This window comes from Cucurbita moschata, unplaced genomic scaffold, assembly GCF_002738365.1.
Source record: "Cucurbita moschata cultivar Rifu unplaced genomic scaffold, Cmos_1.0 Cmo_Scf00010, whole genome shotgun sequence".
Taxonomy (NCBI): Eukaryota; Viridiplantae; Streptophyta; class Magnoliopsida; order Cucurbitales; family Cucurbitaceae; genus Cucurbita; species Cucurbita moschata.
The window spans coordinates 1227701-1246954 of NW_019268526.1; the positions used below are offsets into that span (position 1 = coordinate 1227701).

Below are 19254 nucleotides of genomic sequence, written 5' to 3' on the forward strand. Positions count from 1 at the left end.
AAAAAAAAAAAAAAAAAAAAAAAAAAAAAAAAGAGAAATACATAAAATTTTCTATTGATGAATGAAATTAGAAGCCTACGAAAAAAATAGGACTCGAAAAGATGATAGGATGATTCATAAGAAGCATTGCACATAATATATCAAGAGGGCAAAATGGATATCTATGGTACTCGACGTTGAACTCGGTCAATCGTGTTAGACACCACCATGACTAAGCTCTCAAAGAGAAGATTTAATTTTGTAGCTTATAAGAGAGTCCATTGGAGAATGAAGCCTAAAACTTCCACAAGTACTATAGTGTTCAATGTCCGTGAGTCACTTCTGAATGCTGAAGTGATTAGTAAAAGTAAGCGATGGCCCTTCCCTAGAAATTGACCAGTTTATCGAAAGTCTACATGGTAGAACCACTCGAACCATCCATCCAACCCAAACTATAAAGTTCTTGAAATCTGTATGCTTCGAGCTGAGTTTTATATATATATTATATATATATTCGATTTTGACTGTGTTGAATTTTTATACTCAATTTGCCGTTTGACATTTTTTGTTTGGGTCCATCCGACCAAATCTGAAAATAAGATTACAATCCTACTTAATTACTATAAAAGAAAAAAATATTTTTGTGACGGGTTAACATTAATATTTGGACTTAATGAAATTAAATTATTAATATAAGATACATGGTGCATAGTAGATTTTTTTTAAAAATAAAACAATCCGAATAAAATGTTGAATTGAGTTGTAAACTTTATTCGGGTTATTCGAACCATCAACCTAAGTAACTGAAAATTTTAAACTTATCCAAAAGATTACTCGAACTCAACTCAACCCAGGTATGATCGGGAACTTATCCAAAAAACTATAACGATCCATTTTAACTTGGATCAATACCAAATTCTTTCAATTAAAAATTGTGGCATATTGTCACATGGATATATGGTATCTAAGAAGTAGAAACTTCAAACCTGTGCAACTAGAAACTGTGTTTACATGGTAGCTTCTATCTCCGGATCCGCTTCAACTGGCACAGCTGGAGTCTTGTTGCCACCTCTCAGACGTGAAGATACATTGTCAATGGCAGAATTCAATTGCCCTATTTTTTCATTCAACGTCTGTCTGGTTTTCTGCATTTCAGAAAATCATGTTTTGTTAAGATATTAAGCATCTAATAAAGAAGTTGGACCCAGTTTGCAACTAGCTAATTTGCTTCAAACTCGATATCTAATAAATCTCGAAGCTTTCAACTCTACGTCTAGTAAATCTCTGACAAATCTTTTGAAAGTTTAAGGCTCAAATACACATAAATCTCAAAATTAAGAACTAAACTTGTAATTAGGATTTAACCGATTACAAAGTCAATTATGTGCAGTGTCAAACCAAAATACTCAACAAGCATTAGCTCTCCTGAAAAGGAGGTGATCCAGCCGCACCTTCCAGTACGGCTAACCTTGTTACGACTTCACTCCAGTCACTAGCCCTGCCTTCGACATCCTCCTCCTTGCAGTTAAGGTAACGACTTCGGGCATGGCCAGCTCCCAGAGTGTGACGGGCGGTGTGTACAAGGCCCGGGAACGAATTCACCACCGTATGGCTGACCGGCGATTACTTTGGGATTTAACCGATTACAAAGTCAATTATGTACCTTAATTTTGAATTGTGCATATAAAGGGGAGTTTACTCAGTGGTGCTTATTCCTATTTGACGAACATGAGATGATTTAAAAGAAAAGCAAACCATTGAAGAAAATAAATAGCACTCCATCCTGCTCGTTTACAGATCATTAACTAAACGATGTGCAGATGTAACTAATTTTTTTGGAAATTCAGATACGAAATAAACACACCTATCAGAGTTCAAGCATTGGATATTATATATACATACACACATATATAAAGGAAACTAAATTTCATAAAAAAATTAAATAAATAATCTACGAAAAGGATACAAGTCAATGTAGTTACCTCTAGACCGTCGTCATAGTAGATTGGACGTCTAGCCCTCCTAAAACCATACTCGTCTTCATTTAGTATAGATCTCCTGATCTGTATTACGTGCATACAATCAGAAAGGCAGTAAACAGATATTCGAACCTACGAGAAACCATATGACTCACTCAACAAGATTTAAGAAAATAGTCAAGAATATTGCGGAAGGAGGATGGCATAATTTTCCTATAAAAGTTGAGAGTAACTGAACGCTACATTGAAACATATGTGGGGGCAAAGAAATAATCAGTCTTCTGAATTTGCATATCACAAGGAGGTATTAAACTGAATCAGATCATCAATGGTGATATCAAATCCAAATGATTACATTAAAATCTTTATTTCAAGAGAGCGCAAAACATTCAATCACCTGCGGAGCAAAAATGTAAGCTAAAGTTCCAAATACAGCACCCCCAAGAAGAAAACCAGCCACAAACTCCCCACCTCCATTTCTACCACCATCACTGTAATAAAAATCAAACTCGTAATTATTAGTCCCACTTTCATCCAGGAAGAAAATAAAGGAAGACTTCCTCACAAGAAATAAACTCCTGGAGTAAATACAATTGGGCAGCTTTTAAAACTTGCTTATAAAACCTTATAAACGGGGCATACAATGCATCATCATCTAAGGCTACGCTGAACTTTATCTTTCTATTATAATCTAGAACCGTAGGAGAGAAACATGAGAATTTACAAAGAACTTTGATATCGTTAAAATGACAATGTAAAATCAAGATTTTAATGTTTTGGCGCTAGAATATCAATCCAACAAAGTTGTCGTCAAAGTCAATATACATAAAGCCTAACCTATTGACATACCATTTGATCCTGAATTTTTTGGGTTTGACGATTATTCTCATTTCTCCTTTCATTATAATTCACACTATACATTGAGTTCTTTCTTGCAATTCTTTTCTTTGCCTTGAGGATGTCTTATTAGGTTCTTGTCTTGCTGAAATTCTCATCAATAGAGTTTTGCTATTCATATTGAACAGTAAGGACTAGAAGCTAAGGAAACCAGGCAAGACAACATCCAAATCATAAAGTTTCAAGTACCCAGAGGAAAGAACTACTACAAGAGAAACAAATGTATAAAATAAACTATCATTTTTATGTGTAGTAGACAATTTATTATTACTAAAACTCATTTGTAGAATTGAAAACCTAACATACATATAAATAGATGAAATATTTTAAATTGGGAGTAGTTTCAGGTAATCTCCTTCTAACATCTCAAGGAAGGATGCCTTGTCTTCTCTCCTTACTGTTCTTTCCATCTCTAAGTATAAAGTACAGTTTCCTCCCTTAAACAAAATAAAGCCGTGCATGCTCGAAGGAAAATGCTAGTAAATAGGGAGAAAAAGGAATTTTACTCCAATTTACACTTTCCAAAACCCATGAAAGGGTAGTTCACATTTGGTGAAATTTAAGGAATTTTATTGGGCTTCTGGTAGGCAAAAGGAGGATAGAATTCATCATTTCAACCGCAATATAGTTTCTTTAAATTAAAAGAATTGGTGGTCTTGAGCTGGAGAATCTAAGGAAAGAACTATGGTTTTTGCCTCATAAATCAATACTTCACTAGGGATGGATCCCTCAGGTCATACAGTAGAATTCAATTGGAATTGTATTCTCACTAAACAAATTGATAAAAATCTACTAGGAGTGCATTACAAAGCCCTCGTCCCCCCGAATCTTGTGCCCAAACAAAACTTTGCTATAAATACTAATTAGATTTTGAGAATTGAGTACACTATGACGTTATTTGAACAGAATCTGTTCTATAAGTTGTACAACGGTATCCTTGAGTTCTAGGACCTGAATACACTACATTTCTTTTAACCATATCTTCGAAATTTACATTCTTTCTTATTTAATACTATCTCCTGCCTGCTCATCCCTACTCTCACCAACACCTCCTTTTCTGGTAAGCATACTTGATTTGTATTACAACCGCTCTCCACTAACTTGAATTTATAGTAACTAAAATCAAACAAAAAGGCAATTACGTCTGAAATTTCAGATTCATGCAACTTTAGAAGCCCGTCACTAAAAAGACAAATCCCTCGTATCCATCTAAGTTTTCATTTCATGCTGAAATATAGCCTACGTGACTTTAATAATAACAAAATTTAAAAAACTAAGGCTAATAAGCTTTGTTCTTTGAATAACACTACATCACGTACTTGTACTCAGCACGGACTGATAACTTGTGGCTGGTTCTCGAGCACTTCCTCTGGATGGCGAGTTTTGGTGCTTGACCAAAGGAAATGGACTTTGAGGAGAGATCTGAGGCCTTGATCAATCCCCCTAAACACAGAAGGAAAGTACGAAAAAAACGAAAAAAAAAAAAAAAAAGAATTAAGAGCGATGAACAGATGGATTACCTTGTGAAAAGAAACGAGCTAAGCAAAGATAAACAGAACAAAAATCTTAAACGATCGAGTTACAAAAGCCAACCGAGACCTAGAATTCAACAAACCTCCTCCTCGAGATTAAGAAAACGTCTATAATAGCAATCTACATGGAACTGAAATGCAAAATACGTCCTAATAAAGTTCCACAGATTGAATACGAAATTGCTTTTGTCTTAAATTCATCCGTTTCCAGAGCTTTTCAAAGCAACCTTACGGGCGATAATTACTAAGGAAAAAGTTCGACCTACTCGATCACTCGAAACAAACGCAGAATCAAGTGAATATGCATAGATAGGGAAATGAAATCCTTGAACAGCAAATCTAAGAGAGAAAAGAAAAGATTTACCAGATACAGAGAGCGACGGAGCAAAGCAGGCGGCCATATGGAAAGAGAGCAGAGATGAAGATGAGAAATCAACGAAATTGGAGAATGAGAAACAACTAACAAGCGAGAGTGTTTAAGATAGCTACCTTATTGTTCGCCTCTATTCATTATTATTTTATTATTATTATTATTTTCAAATATTATTTTAGTTTGCGTGCTAATGTAGCCAAGTGTCTGACTATATCGGTCAAGGTTCCATGTTATTGCGGCCGGTGCTCGTTTGTGCGCATGTGAACCAACCTAACGACCCAAGAAAGGATGCTTTTCGAGACATCTGAGAATATGATTCGAGTTGTATGTAGAAAACTCTCACGTACAATTTCATTTGGGGGGTGGGGTTGGAGAATAGGAGAAGGAACTCGACAAAGTCCCCTAAGGACTTTTCTCGAGCCTAAGTGAAAGTGAAATGGTAGACCTACCCATCTCGTGTTATCGTCACACTAAGTTTCAATAATATCTTTAAATTTTAAAAAAAAAACTTTTAAAAAGTTCAAAAGTATTGTTAATACTTTATTTCGAAAATGGTTTTGAGTTTTCAAAAGTTTAATTAATGCCCTAAACTTTTTTAAGAGTTTTTGAGAAGATAAGGAATCACTACAAAGGGAGTAAGATTCGGATTACGATCGAATATCTCAAGACAAGAACATTGTTTGAGATTCGAATCACTCCACAAGCAAGATCGATCATGTCTAACTTGAATGATTCTTGTTGATTAAATATCTCAAGACAAGAACACTTGATTGAGATTCGAATCACTCCACAAGCAAGATTGATCATGTCGAGCTTGAATTATTCTACATGCAACCTAAACTACATAGAATTGCAAAGAAACTTAGTCATTGGTTAAGGAAGAGCACAAATGCTTCTCTTACTACATTTTCCAAGTCTGCTTACAAATACAACATACTAGGCTTTATATAGCTTCAAAAAAAATGATTAAAGGCAGAGGGGTAACATTAGTACTTTATGGCCATAATTAGCAAGTAAATAAAAAGTCTTAAAATATAATACTCCTAAATTGTAACCCACCCAAAATTTATAACATCAAACTCCATTCTTCTTCAATGTGGCATGAATTGAAACATCTTTTGATAATTTTGACAACTTTTTCTTCAACATCTTCATTGAAGTATATTATATGATTGATGTCTTTTGGTTCATATCAGTTTCTAATACTTATAAATTTTTAAAAGTAACGTTAAAAAGTTCAGAGATAATTTACTACATGTTAATGAACGATTTTGATTTATATATTAACCGTAAATTTTTTTAAAATTTTTTTCTTTTTATAAAGCTAAAAGATGTTAATGCTACTTGTAAAATTTCTTAGGTATTTTTTTTAAAATATAGTACTAACTTTGTGGGTATTTTTGAACTTATTTTAAAAGTTGAAAAGGCATTAATGAATTGTTTTTAAAGTTTAAAGATATTAATAATATTTTTTTTTTAAAGTTTAGAGGTACACTATTAAAAGTTTAAGAATATTTTTGAAACAAAATACTAATAATTGTCGTCTAAAAAGGTTTTTTTCACAAAATACATAACATTAAAAATATTTTTATTATTCCAAAGTCGCTATTTTGGGTTAGCCTAGAGATATCCTCTCAATGTATGAATGATCTAAAAAAATTTTAGCTGATTCTTTTTGAGTTTTTTCTTTCCGGGGCGAAAGGCATTTGCTAGATATTGTTCTTTCTGGAATTTCAGACTTTCACACCCTAATGTTTCGTTCCCATATTGTTCTTTTTGGGATTCCGGACTTCTCTCTCAAAAACAGGTGGCCAACACCTAATGTTTCGTTCTTCTCTACAATCGATGTTGTCCCCTCTCCAATTGATGTGGAATCTCACAGACTCGATCTCTAACCTTGAACATATGTCTAAACCAATTAAAATATCTTCAATACATCAGTATCGAAAAAGTTTAAATCTCAAACCTCAAGCATATATATATCTAACACATTAAACCATTACCATTTTGGCATGAATATCAAAACTTTTGACCCCGCTTCCATGTGGAGGTCAAACAAACTACTTACTCAAATCCTTTCAAACCCTAAGCAGAATCATGTTGAACTCTCAAAAATATCATTTTGAAACAAGAATGAGGCTATCAGCTTAACCCTTTTGAAGAAGCCTGTAAAATATGGGAATAAACAATTAAGACAATGGTCTGTATCATACTCAATTTGATTCAACTAACACATATGCTGCCTAACAACAGCTTAGAACAAGAACTACAGGAAATTAACAGTGAACTATAGGAAGGGTTATAGCACAGAGAGAGTACTGTCAAGGTGACCATATTGGTCTGTAGTACCTGATGATGGTTAACAAGCAAATATTATTTCTGTTTCCATTCTACTAATATATACAAACCGCCGTAATTCTGATCTTGAAGTCAAAAGTGCTCAAAGATGAATAACTAAAGCATAGCCAAGAAAAGACTAAAGGAGAAAAGGGGAAAATAATTACTGGTATATACTTTTGAGAGGGATATGAACAGATGGAAAGCGGGTCCTCACGTAACGAAGCCCTTCAAAGATCAGCTAACATAACCTGGTATACATTTGGCCGAACGCAAATTCGACGCCATAAAGATGAGATGAGAGTAACAACATCGTATCATTCCTATTTCTCTGACAAACCCCCCAAAGAGAATCGGTGAAGTATTCACATTTCACATACCACCGATCGGGTAGAAGCTGTTTTGTTTTCGGAACAGTTTTTGCCGATTGTTGCTTCTCTGGGAATGGAGAGACAAAGACAATGTTAGGGATGTAGAGTCATCTTCCTCTTCACCATCTATCACCTTTTCTGAGGACTCACTATGGCTACGTTTTTCATCCACTAAATCCATAAAAAAAGGAATCATACTCTTTTTTCGTAGCTTAGTATCCGCCCCCAACGCAAGCTCGAGATTTGGCACCGTATCGTGATATTGGTTCTCATTTTTGGCTGGAAGAGCTAAGTGGTGATCCTCTAGTTGTTGATGTGAATCAACAACAGGAAAGAAGTGCTTTTCAGCAGTTTCAAAATCTTCTGGAATAACATTCACATCACATACTATATTACCTCCCTTTTTCTGAAATAAAAACGTGGGACCGATATCATTATGCGGTGAGACATAAGCATCAGATTGTGAATTTATACCACCTGAACTATAACTATTTTCATACGAGTTACCAAAGCCTGTCCTCATCTTTTTGCTGACATTCTCTTCATCCAGCACTATACAGTCCACCCCCTCATCCCGAGAAGTACGTTTCTTAGAACTAATAGAGACTAGAGCTGCCGACGGTAAGATATCCATCTGTTCTCGCTTTCTGTGATCGAACTCCAGACAATGGATTGCTTCGGAACTTAAATCTCTTTTTGAAATACCTTCAGAGTCTGAACTCCCTTCTGCTGTCCGGAGTATAACTTTCTCTCCTTCACAAACCAATCTATCTACAATTTTCTCACCTGCACTAGTTTTTTTCATGTCATCAATGGTCTTAATGAACGGCGGCATATCTTCTGTTGCACTGAAGTCCAGCTTCACATTCTTATTATCATTAACACCTACAATTTCTTTAACTTGAATGGTCGGTTCAAATTGCTCCCCTTCTATGGTCTCTGAACGATCAGATTCCTTCTGCATAATAAGAGAACATCAATGGATCCATTAATCTCAAGAGTGAGAAGGCCTGATAAGACTAAAATGAACAACTATGGCAATCCGAAAAGGAAATGCAAAATAGAGAAGTATACCACAAAAAGAAGAGATAAAGAAATGAAAAGGGACAGAGACGTCAGGAAATGGGCTGGAAGAGGGAAAAGGGCGGGAAAAAGATATAATATAAGGTATTCAGTTATATATCCTAAAATTAGAAAATGAAATTCCATTCCAGTTCACAATAAGATGGAGCTAGATATCCAATGGACAACAAAAAACACGATCTAATCCACATTGTATTCATCTCCGAAATAGCCCACCTAATCAGCAATCAATTCACCCATATAACTGATGGGCAAACTTAGCATCATATTAGATTTTCAGTTCATCCAAGCACCTCTCTATCTTCAGCAAGAACTCCTTCAAAGTTTCCTGGTTCTGCCAGGTTAAACCAAGGTCTGATCAAAAGAAACAAAACAATGTAGGAAATAGCGATCTAATCTGTTAGGAAGAACTAGGATTATAAAATGAGGCCCGAGTGAAACATAAAGTAACGAACAAATACTCACAAATCAGAATTAACTAAAAAACTTGACCCAAAAGAAAAAAAGAAAAGCAAACGCCATCCCACACTAACCATTATACATCAAATATTCATTGAAGTTTAGAGAAGGCAAATTACACTTTATTTCCTAAGTTTCAAATTTTGACATTTTAACCTCGAGTCAGCATCATGAAACAGTTCAAAATAATCTCCACCATTAGCTTCCATTAAATACAGTAACAAAATGAAAATGGAGCAAAACATCAATGACATCAACATTAAAGTATTAAACACACAGGACACAAAATAAAATGCAAAAAAGCTGGAGTTTTCCAATCACAGACCATCGTTACTCAAAATTTGAAGCATAAAATGGGAATGCTCTCCATTTCATTTTGGGAAGGGGTGGATTCAGTACCCTAACTTGAGGGCGTCTCTTTGAGGGGTTTATGAAAGGAGGGAGATGCCAAAGATTGATTTGGGAAAGGACGTGATATGGTCAATTGGAAGTTTTTGTTGGCTAATGTAAAAAACAGCTACGGGGGTACATGGCTCAAGTGGATTAGTGGATAAATAATGGCTGCCAAATTCTCAGTTTTCCTCAACGAGAAGCCTAGAGGGTAATCTGAGCATCTAGGGCCTTGAGGGAGAAAAGAAGATCATTTATCACCCTTCCTTTTTGTGTTGGGAGGGCCAGGCCATGACAAAGCACATTTTATCTCATCCACAATTGGCCAACAATACATTATTGCTCCTTTTAACAGAGTCAAAAAGGAGGATAAAGAAATCCTATATATTCATGCCTCTTGAGAGAAATCCTAGAAGCCATGCTATAATGTGCATCCTCGCAGTCTCTTGATGACAATTTCCTAAACCAAGAGAGATTGTTCTAAACATGGAGAGGAAGATGAGGTCCTTTGTACAGGAAGTTATTAGAACCACCAACCACAGAAGGTAGAGTAAATCGAGTAATTTGGTGAACTGGGAAACTACTTTGTTGCGAATTAAAATTAGTGGTTAGGGTAAAACAGTGTAAAAAGGAGAAAAGAGGAAGGAAGCGTAGCTCACAAAATGGATTAGTAAGTTATCAAGAGAAGAAAAGTGGAACCAATTTGTTGTCTTAAGAAACCAATTGGTTGGTGGTATCTTAGAAAATGAAAAACTGGTTGTTACCAAACTCCTTGATGGAACCTGATTGTTTCTCGGAGGTTTTTGTTTGTCTAGATTGGAACTTTGTGATTAATAATAAATGTTCCATCAACAAAGTAATAGTTTAGAGTTCAAATGAATAATAAAAGTGTCTGACTAGCAATAATAGCATATATAAAATTACTTTTTGTAACCACATCAGCATAATTAAAATAATAAAATAGACTACAAAAGATATCAACTATCTATTATTGAGGCAATCAGGCACAGCTCTAAACTACATGTTAGTGCAAGCAATAGAATATTAACTAAATCGACTACTTTAAACAACTGATAAAAAACTCGAGGTTAAGACGTCAGTAACGATGTCCAATAGATGTAATATGGAGGTTGACCAAAAATGTAATTAAAAATAAGTAACTAGGAATATAAGAACATCAGACAAATTAAACTGCATATTGCTTGCCTGTCCCAATGCAAGCACTAGTAAGGATTTGTTTTTAATAAGAAACAATTTCATTGATCTAGGAAATTGCAAAAGATACTCGAATCCAAGGTGCATCACGCATTCCCATTTCCAACGCACTGGTAAGGATTGTAGATAAAGAATACCATCAAGAACAAAAGATATTGAGGAACAAGGGAGCAAGAGAAACAAGGGTAGTGAAGACCATAGCAGATGTGTGTTGCATTCATTGTGTGATTGTTGGCCGCAATGGTAAGTTTGTGTGTGCATAAGTGTGTCCATAAGTGTGCACCAGAGAAAGATTTCACTTGCACAAAACTATAGGTAAAAGATGCAAAAAGAAGTATTACCATGGGAGCAGAGCTCGCCGATCCTTGACAATATTCCATGCTTGTAGCTAACATTGACGATGCTTTGGGTTCAAACTGATCATCCTTACAGCCTGAATTTTCTAGGGAATTCAGTTGTGTCTGGTGAAAAGAAGATTCACATTTGCGACAATCGGTGCTAGTTGTGTCAGAAGTTTGGTCTGCCGAATTGGATGCATTACCAAATTTGGGAACATCACAAGCAAATATCTTTACATCTACACACTTGGCCAAACAGACATCATCAGACTTTGTTGCTATGATATCCGGAAAGTTCTTGTCTAAAGGCACAGCTTCTTTGCTACAAATATTTGAAGTCTTCAATGCATCTGAACAATTCACCTTTTTTCCCCTAAACACACCCCATAGAAAAAACAACATATTCCAACCTGGAGGAGGGAGGTAAGGAGAGAGATTGAATCATAAGATCAATATACATGCTGATACAAAGGAGTAGAAGATTACAGACATACAATTGAAACAATAAATTTCTAAACCAGCAAATATATCTATACCTATAAATCAAATCAGATCTTGATGTATTCATCTAAAAGACAATAACTATTCCCAACAAAATCAGTAAATGACAACTACATCCTTTCATCGTTTAAAACATTCCAAATAGAATTACCAGCCATAGAACCTAAAATTAAATGGAGTTTAAGAAGATTTGTATGTACGATAAAGTTTCTAGAACTTTCTAGAGAAAGCTAAATTATACCCTTCCTGGAAATTATAAGATCTGGCCAAAGTAGCACAAAGGTAATACTGACTAATTTAACTAAAGAAAGTTTAAAAGTTGAGGGATAAAAGAAGAAGAAAAAGAAGAAGAAGGTAAACAAATCAATGGTCGTCTTTTGTGGGCTAGCTTTTTCTTATGCTTTTGTACATTCTTTCATTATTCTCAATTAAAACTCAGTTTCTTATTTAAAAAGAAAAAAAGAAAGAAAGAAAAAGAAAAGTAGTTAGACACAGAAATGGTTTCCCACAAGCTTCTGTAGTACCATTAATCCTCAAACTAGTGTCTTCTCCATTATAGTTGAAGTTTTCCTGTATTCACTAAAAATGATTCAAAGGGAAAATGCCCAAACCACTAACTCAGGAGGGTGGGAAGGCAAAGATTTGGTGCTAGAGGCTTTCACTTCGGAAATATGGATAGAGAGGAACTATCAGATCTTCGATGAAACAGAATGTGTTAGAGAGGAGTCTTCAATTTTCTCAAGATATCATATTCTTTTAAGGCATACCATATTCTTATTGCCAAGACTATGCTGTAAAATCTTTTTCTGTTTCCAGTTTCAACGAAAGCTGGCTTACCTAAATGCTGCACAGCACAACTTAACTCCTATCTTTCCCAATTAACAGAGAAACAAAAAAGTGGTCTACAGCTCAATTTTTGTATAAACGGGGCATTGAACAATAAAGCTCCAAAGGAGGAAGAAAGGACACCATGATAGACTAAATTTCACCCTCAAGCAATTGAAGAAATCAAAAGACACAAAAAAATGAACCAAAACTCCCTATCTGAGGATTCATATAACAAATGAAAAGCCTCTTCTAGATATGTTCAGACATCATTTACAAAGGAACAACTTGGTGACAATCTGACAATTTCAAAGACCTATTTGATAAATAACCACACAATTGAAATGATAAGAATTAAAAAAAAAAAAAAATCTTACGTTGTGAATTTTCAGGGAGCTGATTTGAAGAGAATATCAAGAGCTCGACACCACCAAGGTTGCCTTTGAGTGCTAAATCATTCTTGATCATATGATCCAATAAGCTTTTGTAGTTTCTCTCATAACTGAATTGCAAGAAATACAGTTGTACAAGAGAATATCAGACTGGCATGAAAGCCGAAGCAAGGATTAAAAAAGATGGAAAATTGCTGAAAGTGGCACCTGTGAATATCTTTTGCAAAAAAGTAAAGAGCAATATTATCTTCTTTAACACCACAGTCATGGAACTGGGATGGCCATGTGCTCAAGCGAGGTACTTCCTTCAAAGAAATAATTTGTGGAAGTCTGTTTGCCACTTCAACAACTTTGGGTGATGCACAAGTCGACAGATGAGCCTGAATTCCATCACAGAAATCTGGAAGTTTTCCGCCTCTATGCAACTCAAAACCACCCCTTCAAGAAACAACAAAAGGTATTTTCAATGATTGTTAATGGATGATAAAATATATCATATTATAATTTTTTTAAGAAAAAAAGAAACATGAAATAAATTAACAGAAATCAATGAGAAAACTCAAATGAGAATCTTACTGCCATATATATTCATACTCCGGAATCACTGACATCTTCAGGAGAAGTGAGGTTGTTGCACTACGACCAAACAAATCTTTCATCCTAACCTTTTCAACAGGAATGGCAGTTGAATCTGTATCCTCAAAATTTGAAGGAACAGGAGCATCGAGATTGGGCATGACATGTGGCTTTGAACTACTTGCAGCTGGTTGCTTGTGAAAGTTAGTAGCAGAACTACTGATAATTGTCTTCCCTTCATATGCCCTTTCAGATGGAAGCTCATTTTTTAACTTGTTTGAAAATGAAAATTGATCTAGATGCACGATATCACTATTTGAGACTGTGCTTGATGAGGAAACCTCGTCAGATTGTTCACTAAATTTTCTCTTTTTGCATATTTCAGGCCTTCTAAGCAATGCTGCTTGAATTGCGGCTTTCAACTTGTTCTCCTCACACGTCTCCTCTCTAGAGCTAATTATACTGCTATCGCCACCATAAGGACTACCACTAGTACAAGATTCAGTAGCGTGTTCAGTTCCTTTACATTTCAGACAGCTACCACTTCTTGGACTAGTAGCAACGGCAAGCTTAGATAGATTTGCAGAATTCTCCCTATTTTTCTCATCTTGTCCTGTCATTTCCCGTGACCTTCCAGTATCATTATAAGATGGCCTCTCAACAGTTAAAGAACTGGATAATGGTTCTTCCCTGGGGCTAACATGATTTATCTTTTGTTCAGTAGAAGAACTGCATAGTCCATTGGAGGATAAAGCTCTAACTGAAAAAACAAATGAAAATATTAACTAAGCCTTAGCATCAACAAACAACAGGCATATAGAACTTACAAAACTCTGAAATTACTGAATAAGAGAATCATGCACAAAGAAGCAAATATGATATCAACTCGATCCAGCCATCAGAAACGGCATACCTGGACTGAGTGGATTATCTACACCCTTGTGAACTAGACTGCTTCTCAATTTGGGGTGAGTACTTAAGATTCCATCAGATTGTATAACTTTTTGATCTCGATTGTTGCTTGGAGATGATACCAAATTGGTTTCACCACGCAATGAATGCTTTTGATCAACCTTAGATGTTGAAACTGCAGAACTTGTTACTTTCGATGGATTTTTCCTATCTAAAATGTTCCTGTCCTTCCCTTGTTTTACACCTTTCGGATCCTGGACATGAGGAAACTTAGATGGTAGCATTTTAACTCTTGCTTCACTCATGCTTGCACGGCCAGAATTTGAAGTTTTGAATGATTGGGATTTTCCTAAAGCTCTGGAAGGCCCATCCTTGACTTCAAGGGAGGTATTTTCTCTAGTCCCCCTCAGCTTTTGAGGTATAAACTCATCTACAAGTTTGACCTTGGGTTTGGAATTTAAGATGCTGAATGAATTAGACTTTAAAAGAGTACCTGCATGTTGAAAGTAATAAGAAAATGCATAAACAATAAACCATTAGCATAAACACGACGAGAAGAAAATTAAGGAATAAAAAAAGTCCTTATAGGGCTGCTTATCTACCCTTGAGTGTCTGAAGTCTTGAACTAACAGATGGTGAGCGTGCCATCTCTGAACCATCATTACTGCCTTGATCACCCAAACACTTCTGTTGAGAAAACATCAACTTCCCTTTATCTAAGCTCTTTGATGAAGAATCACGGGATAGTCCAATACTCCTGCCAGGGCTGGATGCTTTTGTTGAGCCTTTGTTATTTTCAAGGACCTGTCTTTTTGCAGCTACAGAAACATCAACATTTTCCACATTCTTCTTGCCAAAATTTCTCATACTTGAGCAGTCTCTGCTTACTCTTTTTCCCTCAGCATCTGAAGCATTCAGTGTGGCAATAAAATTAAAGTTGCTATCAATAATATTCTTAAAATGACTTCTAATTTTCAGCATTTCTCTTACCAGAAACATGGGTACTTGGACTAATGATATTTGACCTTCTCCCTTCATCTTTTTTTTTATTGGAAATGCAACCTTTCCCTTCAACATCTGAAAATTAATTGCACGATGAGATCATAATATACTCTTAAAACAAGTGAAAACTCTATCTTCCCCTTTCTTCTTAGTTATTACAGTTGTATAAACATGAATTCAACGTCACCTTGCTTCTGGTTTTCATTTTCTTCCGCTGATTTGCATTCCTCACACAGCCAGTCACCTTCAGGGACTTCATCAAGCATCTCTCGCATGCAATAGCTGTTATAAAAAATTTGTTAGAACACGTGGTACTTAGTTTTTCAAGAATAGCAATTACAAATACAAAAGTATGCCATTAAAATAAAAGGGAACATCCTTACGTGTGTTCTGCACCATCAGTGCACCTACTACATATAGCAAGCAAATCCTCACGACCAGCATCGCCGCAAATATCACAAACTTTGACCTGATTCCCAATGGAAGTAAGAGAATGCCCAGAGTTCAAAATCAAACTAAAAAACTTGAGGAATTGAGAATAAAAGAAACTATGCAGTAAACCAAAATTCTCGATGATACAAAAAAATAAAGATCAGAAAAAATGAGAGAGAGAAAGAGAGTTTTCCAAAAGCACCAGCAAAAGCAGCCTTTCCCTGTACAAATCTAACTTAATAAGTTATGGGCATGGTCGCATCATGACATCAACTAAGACACAAAAGCCATTGAATTTTACTTATATGGGGTAACCAATTAACCTTCAAAGCAAGAACCAGAGAAAACTCAAACCAAAAGGAGTGGTAATTCAGATGGAAACTACTTAACACAATTAATCAGAGACAATACAATATCAACTTTCTTCATGATTTTCAACTTAGAGGACATAATCCAAAATCCCATATATATAACCCTATGGACCATTACTAATAAACTACTTAACACAATTAATCAGAGACAATACAACATCAATTTTCTTCATGTTTTTCAACTTAGAGGACTTAATCCAAAATCCCACACAATCTCCTCCCATATATATATAACCCTATGGACCATTACTACATGAAAAACATTTATTACCAACTGACCCAAACAATGCGAGATGAACCAACCAACAAAAGGCTACAACGGGTGGAAGATAAGAGGGGAAGAATTATAGACTTTTAAGTTCCAAAGAGATAGTGAAAGGGACTACTTAAATATAAAGGATTTCAATTCAACTCACATCATGCTCCACAATATCCGATTCATCGCTCTCAGATCCAGATGCAGATTGCAAATGGGGCTCCTTCACATCAGATGACCCAGACAAGTTCTTGGAATTTTCATCTTGATCGTCTTCATGCTGATTTTTCACATCTCCATCAGGTGGCTCACTTTTATGAACATGGATCTCTTCTTCTGACTTCAGTAAATTTTGTGAAGAAATCTTGAAATCGTCACCAATTTTGTTGCATGTAATGGTAACAGATTTCTCCCCAGGAGGTGGAGCATTAACTACTTCCCTAGTCAAAGTGTCATTGTGTACCGAAGATGATTCTAATGGCTCTCCCTTCACACAAGCAGGTAGGTTCTGTTCAAAACCCGTTCCAGATAATGGCTTATCACTTGGACAAAGAGAGTGAAGAGTACGTGCTTCCTTTGAGCTGTTATGAACCTCTTTAGAAGCAGGAGTCTCTGAAAAAACTACCTTATCAGATCCTTCTCGACATAAACTACCCACTGAAGCAGAGCCACATGATAGATTTTTGTTGTCCATGATATTCTGGTGAAAACCAATTGCAATATTTGCATTGCTAGAACCACTAATGCATGAAATGCTGTCATCATGGCCCTCTACACCCTTGATACTCTCATGCTTCTCTGAAATGGTTTGTATGGATGACTCAGTAGCAAGATGTCCCTCTGAAACTATTCCACTATATAATTTTTTACGCATGTCAATGTCTACTGAAAAATTCGCTGCATCAGATGACCTTATTGTTGCCATACTATCAGCATTTTCAGAAAAGGAATCGTGGCTAGAGTTAACGCTAAGTAGATTACTTGTCTCACTATTGGCATGTAGTGAACTTTCACATGCTCTATTCTTTACGGAGGATATAGCATCAGCATCATTAGTAGAATACTGACTAGTAACATTTACATGACTGGTTTCATCAGAAAATTCTTCAGTTTTTGAAACTGTATGAGCTCGTTTAAGATGCATACAAGATGAACAAGGAGCAGAGCACACGTTACAAGTTCCAGACTCGCCTCTCATATGAACTGTCTGATTCATGGAGCAGTTGGTAAAATTTTTACTTGACTGAGGTGATACCTAAAAAGATGAAGTAAGATTAGCAATAGAGAATGAACTCTTTTCCTTTCTTTTCTAGCAATTGCCAATATAAACAAATACACAGCCACCATCCATTCACATAACTGCTAGAATGGGAAATGAAATCGATACAACAAATCACCGAAATTCAGTATACCAATGAATTATATATCAAAACATGAACTTAGTAGCTAAGCTATAACATTGACTTCAGATACCCAAAATGTGAACATCCAATTATTAGTATGGTGTTAGAGACTAAGATCTACGCAAGAAAACAAAAATATATCTTACTTAAGAACCATAAATCCCAAACCACCCTGTTATCTCACCATATTCCCCTGAATGTCATCGTCAGTCTCATCAATAGGCCCTTGTGTACGATAACTCCCTCTTAGAACTGGTGTGATCTAAAAGGTAAAGCAGAAACGGCATTAATAATCATCCAACATTCAGAAGAAAACCAAAAACTCACAGCATAAAGAATCTTACATCGACACTATTGCCAAACACCAGTAAGAACAAGCAATACCATCTCTTAAAAGCAACAGCAAAAAGAATTACACACGACAACGACTGCAAAATCTCCAGCAAACATAGAGACTTACAATCCCAAAAAAAACAAAGGGAGAAACATCCCGTTCGGAAAAAAGAACCCTAATTCTGAAAACACAAAACAAATCAATCCCACAGCAACCACAGACAGAAAAATCGTCGTAAAAATGGAAGAAAGCAAGCAACCAATCCGTTCCAAATAAGAGAAACCCCAAAAAAAATCAATCGAACACCCAAAAAGAACCCAGAATCAAAAGAACCCAAATAAAAAAAACATAAAAAAGAACCCTAAATTGAAAGCGATTGCATGCCTTGGACTCGGAAACCGCCTCGGCATCATCATAAAGTCCGTCCACAACCCGTTCCCCCCTCCTCGCCGCCATCACCGACACGATCGGCCACACTCCCGAATAACCCGTTCCCTTAGCAGCCGATTACAACAAACCCCACCACCAATCACACCCCAGCAAGCCACTCTCCTCCTTCAGTCCGCTAATTGAAGAAATTCTGGACTAGGTTTAAGCAAAATTACACACAAATATAAATGGTAAGCCTACAAATTACACCAGATTAAGAACCCAGATGAGAGACAGAAAGATAGAGAGAGAGAGAAGAAACTCGAAAATCAGGTAAGTATTAGTAAAACCAAAGACAAGATTAAAATAAACAATATATAGCGAAACGAAAAAAACTCCTCACCCCCAGTAATTTTAATTTAATTCTCCTCTATAATTTTCCTCCAAAGTTCCAGAAAATCCAATCGAACTGTAGCTCTTTCTCTCTCTCTATCTTCTTCGCCTCTCTGTTCCTCGAATTTTCTCTCCTAGATTTTCCCGAGAAAAACAAAGAAAGTAAATGAGGGAAACGCATTCAATTTGGAGGCCCTTATAAATTTCTGCATTTATGAATACATAAAAGTTCTTTAAATACTCTTTGCCAAATGCCATCGCCCATTTATTCATTCCAATTTTCATTAATTTTCTCTCCATATAATATATATATATATATATTGCATTTTAAATCTATAATTTTAAAAATATTCATAAATAATTTAATGGCAATTTGTAATTAAACAAATATTCTTTTTCTTATCTTCAAAATTTTTAAATAAACGGCAAATATTTAGGGGTTTTTTTTTTTTGTAATTTAAAATATTTGAAAAAACACCACATTTTTATCGCTTCTGAATTATATAATAAATATTTAAATAATTCTTCTTTTTTA

General features: G+C 35.6%; 2 protein-coding genes across 7 annotated transcripts; both read right to left on the minus strand.

The window, feature by feature from the left end:
- Positions 1 to 847: 847 nt before the first annotated feature.
- On the minus strand, positions 848 to 4883 carry LOC111448897. Its single transcript, XM_023088679.1, has 5 exons — positions 4752 to 4883; positions 4175 to 4298; positions 2356 to 2449; positions 1962 to 2042; positions 848 to 1124 (listed from the first exon to the last, which is right to left on the minus strand). The coding sequence occupies exons 1-5, from the start codon at positions 4786 to 4788 to the stop codon at positions 987 to 989; spliced, it is 474 nt and encodes a 157-aa protein (XP_022944447.1). The 5' UTR covers positions 4789 to 4883; the 3' UTR covers positions 848 to 986.
- A 2193-nt stretch (positions 4884 to 7076) lies between these two features.
- On the minus strand, positions 7077 to 19010 carry LOC111448138. 6 transcript variants are annotated; one of them, XM_023087581.1, is made up of 14 exons: positions 18730 to 19010; positions 18342 to 18537; positions 17808 to 17885; positions 16381 to 17475; positions 15545 to 15630; positions 15349 to 15443; positions 15150 to 15236; positions 14762 to 15064; positions 14161 to 14652; positions 13248 to 14007; positions 12879 to 13109; positions 12657 to 12781; positions 10957 to 11363; positions 7077 to 8426 (listed from the first exon to the last, which is right to left on the minus strand). In XM_023087581.1, the coding sequence occupies exons 2-14, from the start codon at positions 18411 to 18413 to the stop codon at positions 7470 to 7472; spliced, it is 4788 nt and encodes a 1595-aa protein (XP_022943349.1). In that variant the 5' UTR covers positions 18414 to 18537; positions 18730 to 19010; the 3' UTR covers positions 7077 to 7469. The 6 variants fall into 6 exon arrangements, 5 of the variants coding, with proteins under 5 accessions (XP_022943349.1, XP_022943348.1, XP_022943352.1 ...); XM_023087580.1 differs by having other exon boundaries at positions 18342 to 18542; XR_002711370.1 differs by lacking the exon at positions 18730 to 19010 and adding an exon at positions 8768 to 8885 and having other exon boundaries at positions 8299 to 8426; positions 18342 to 18690.
- Positions 19011 to 19254: the final 244 nt, after the last annotated feature.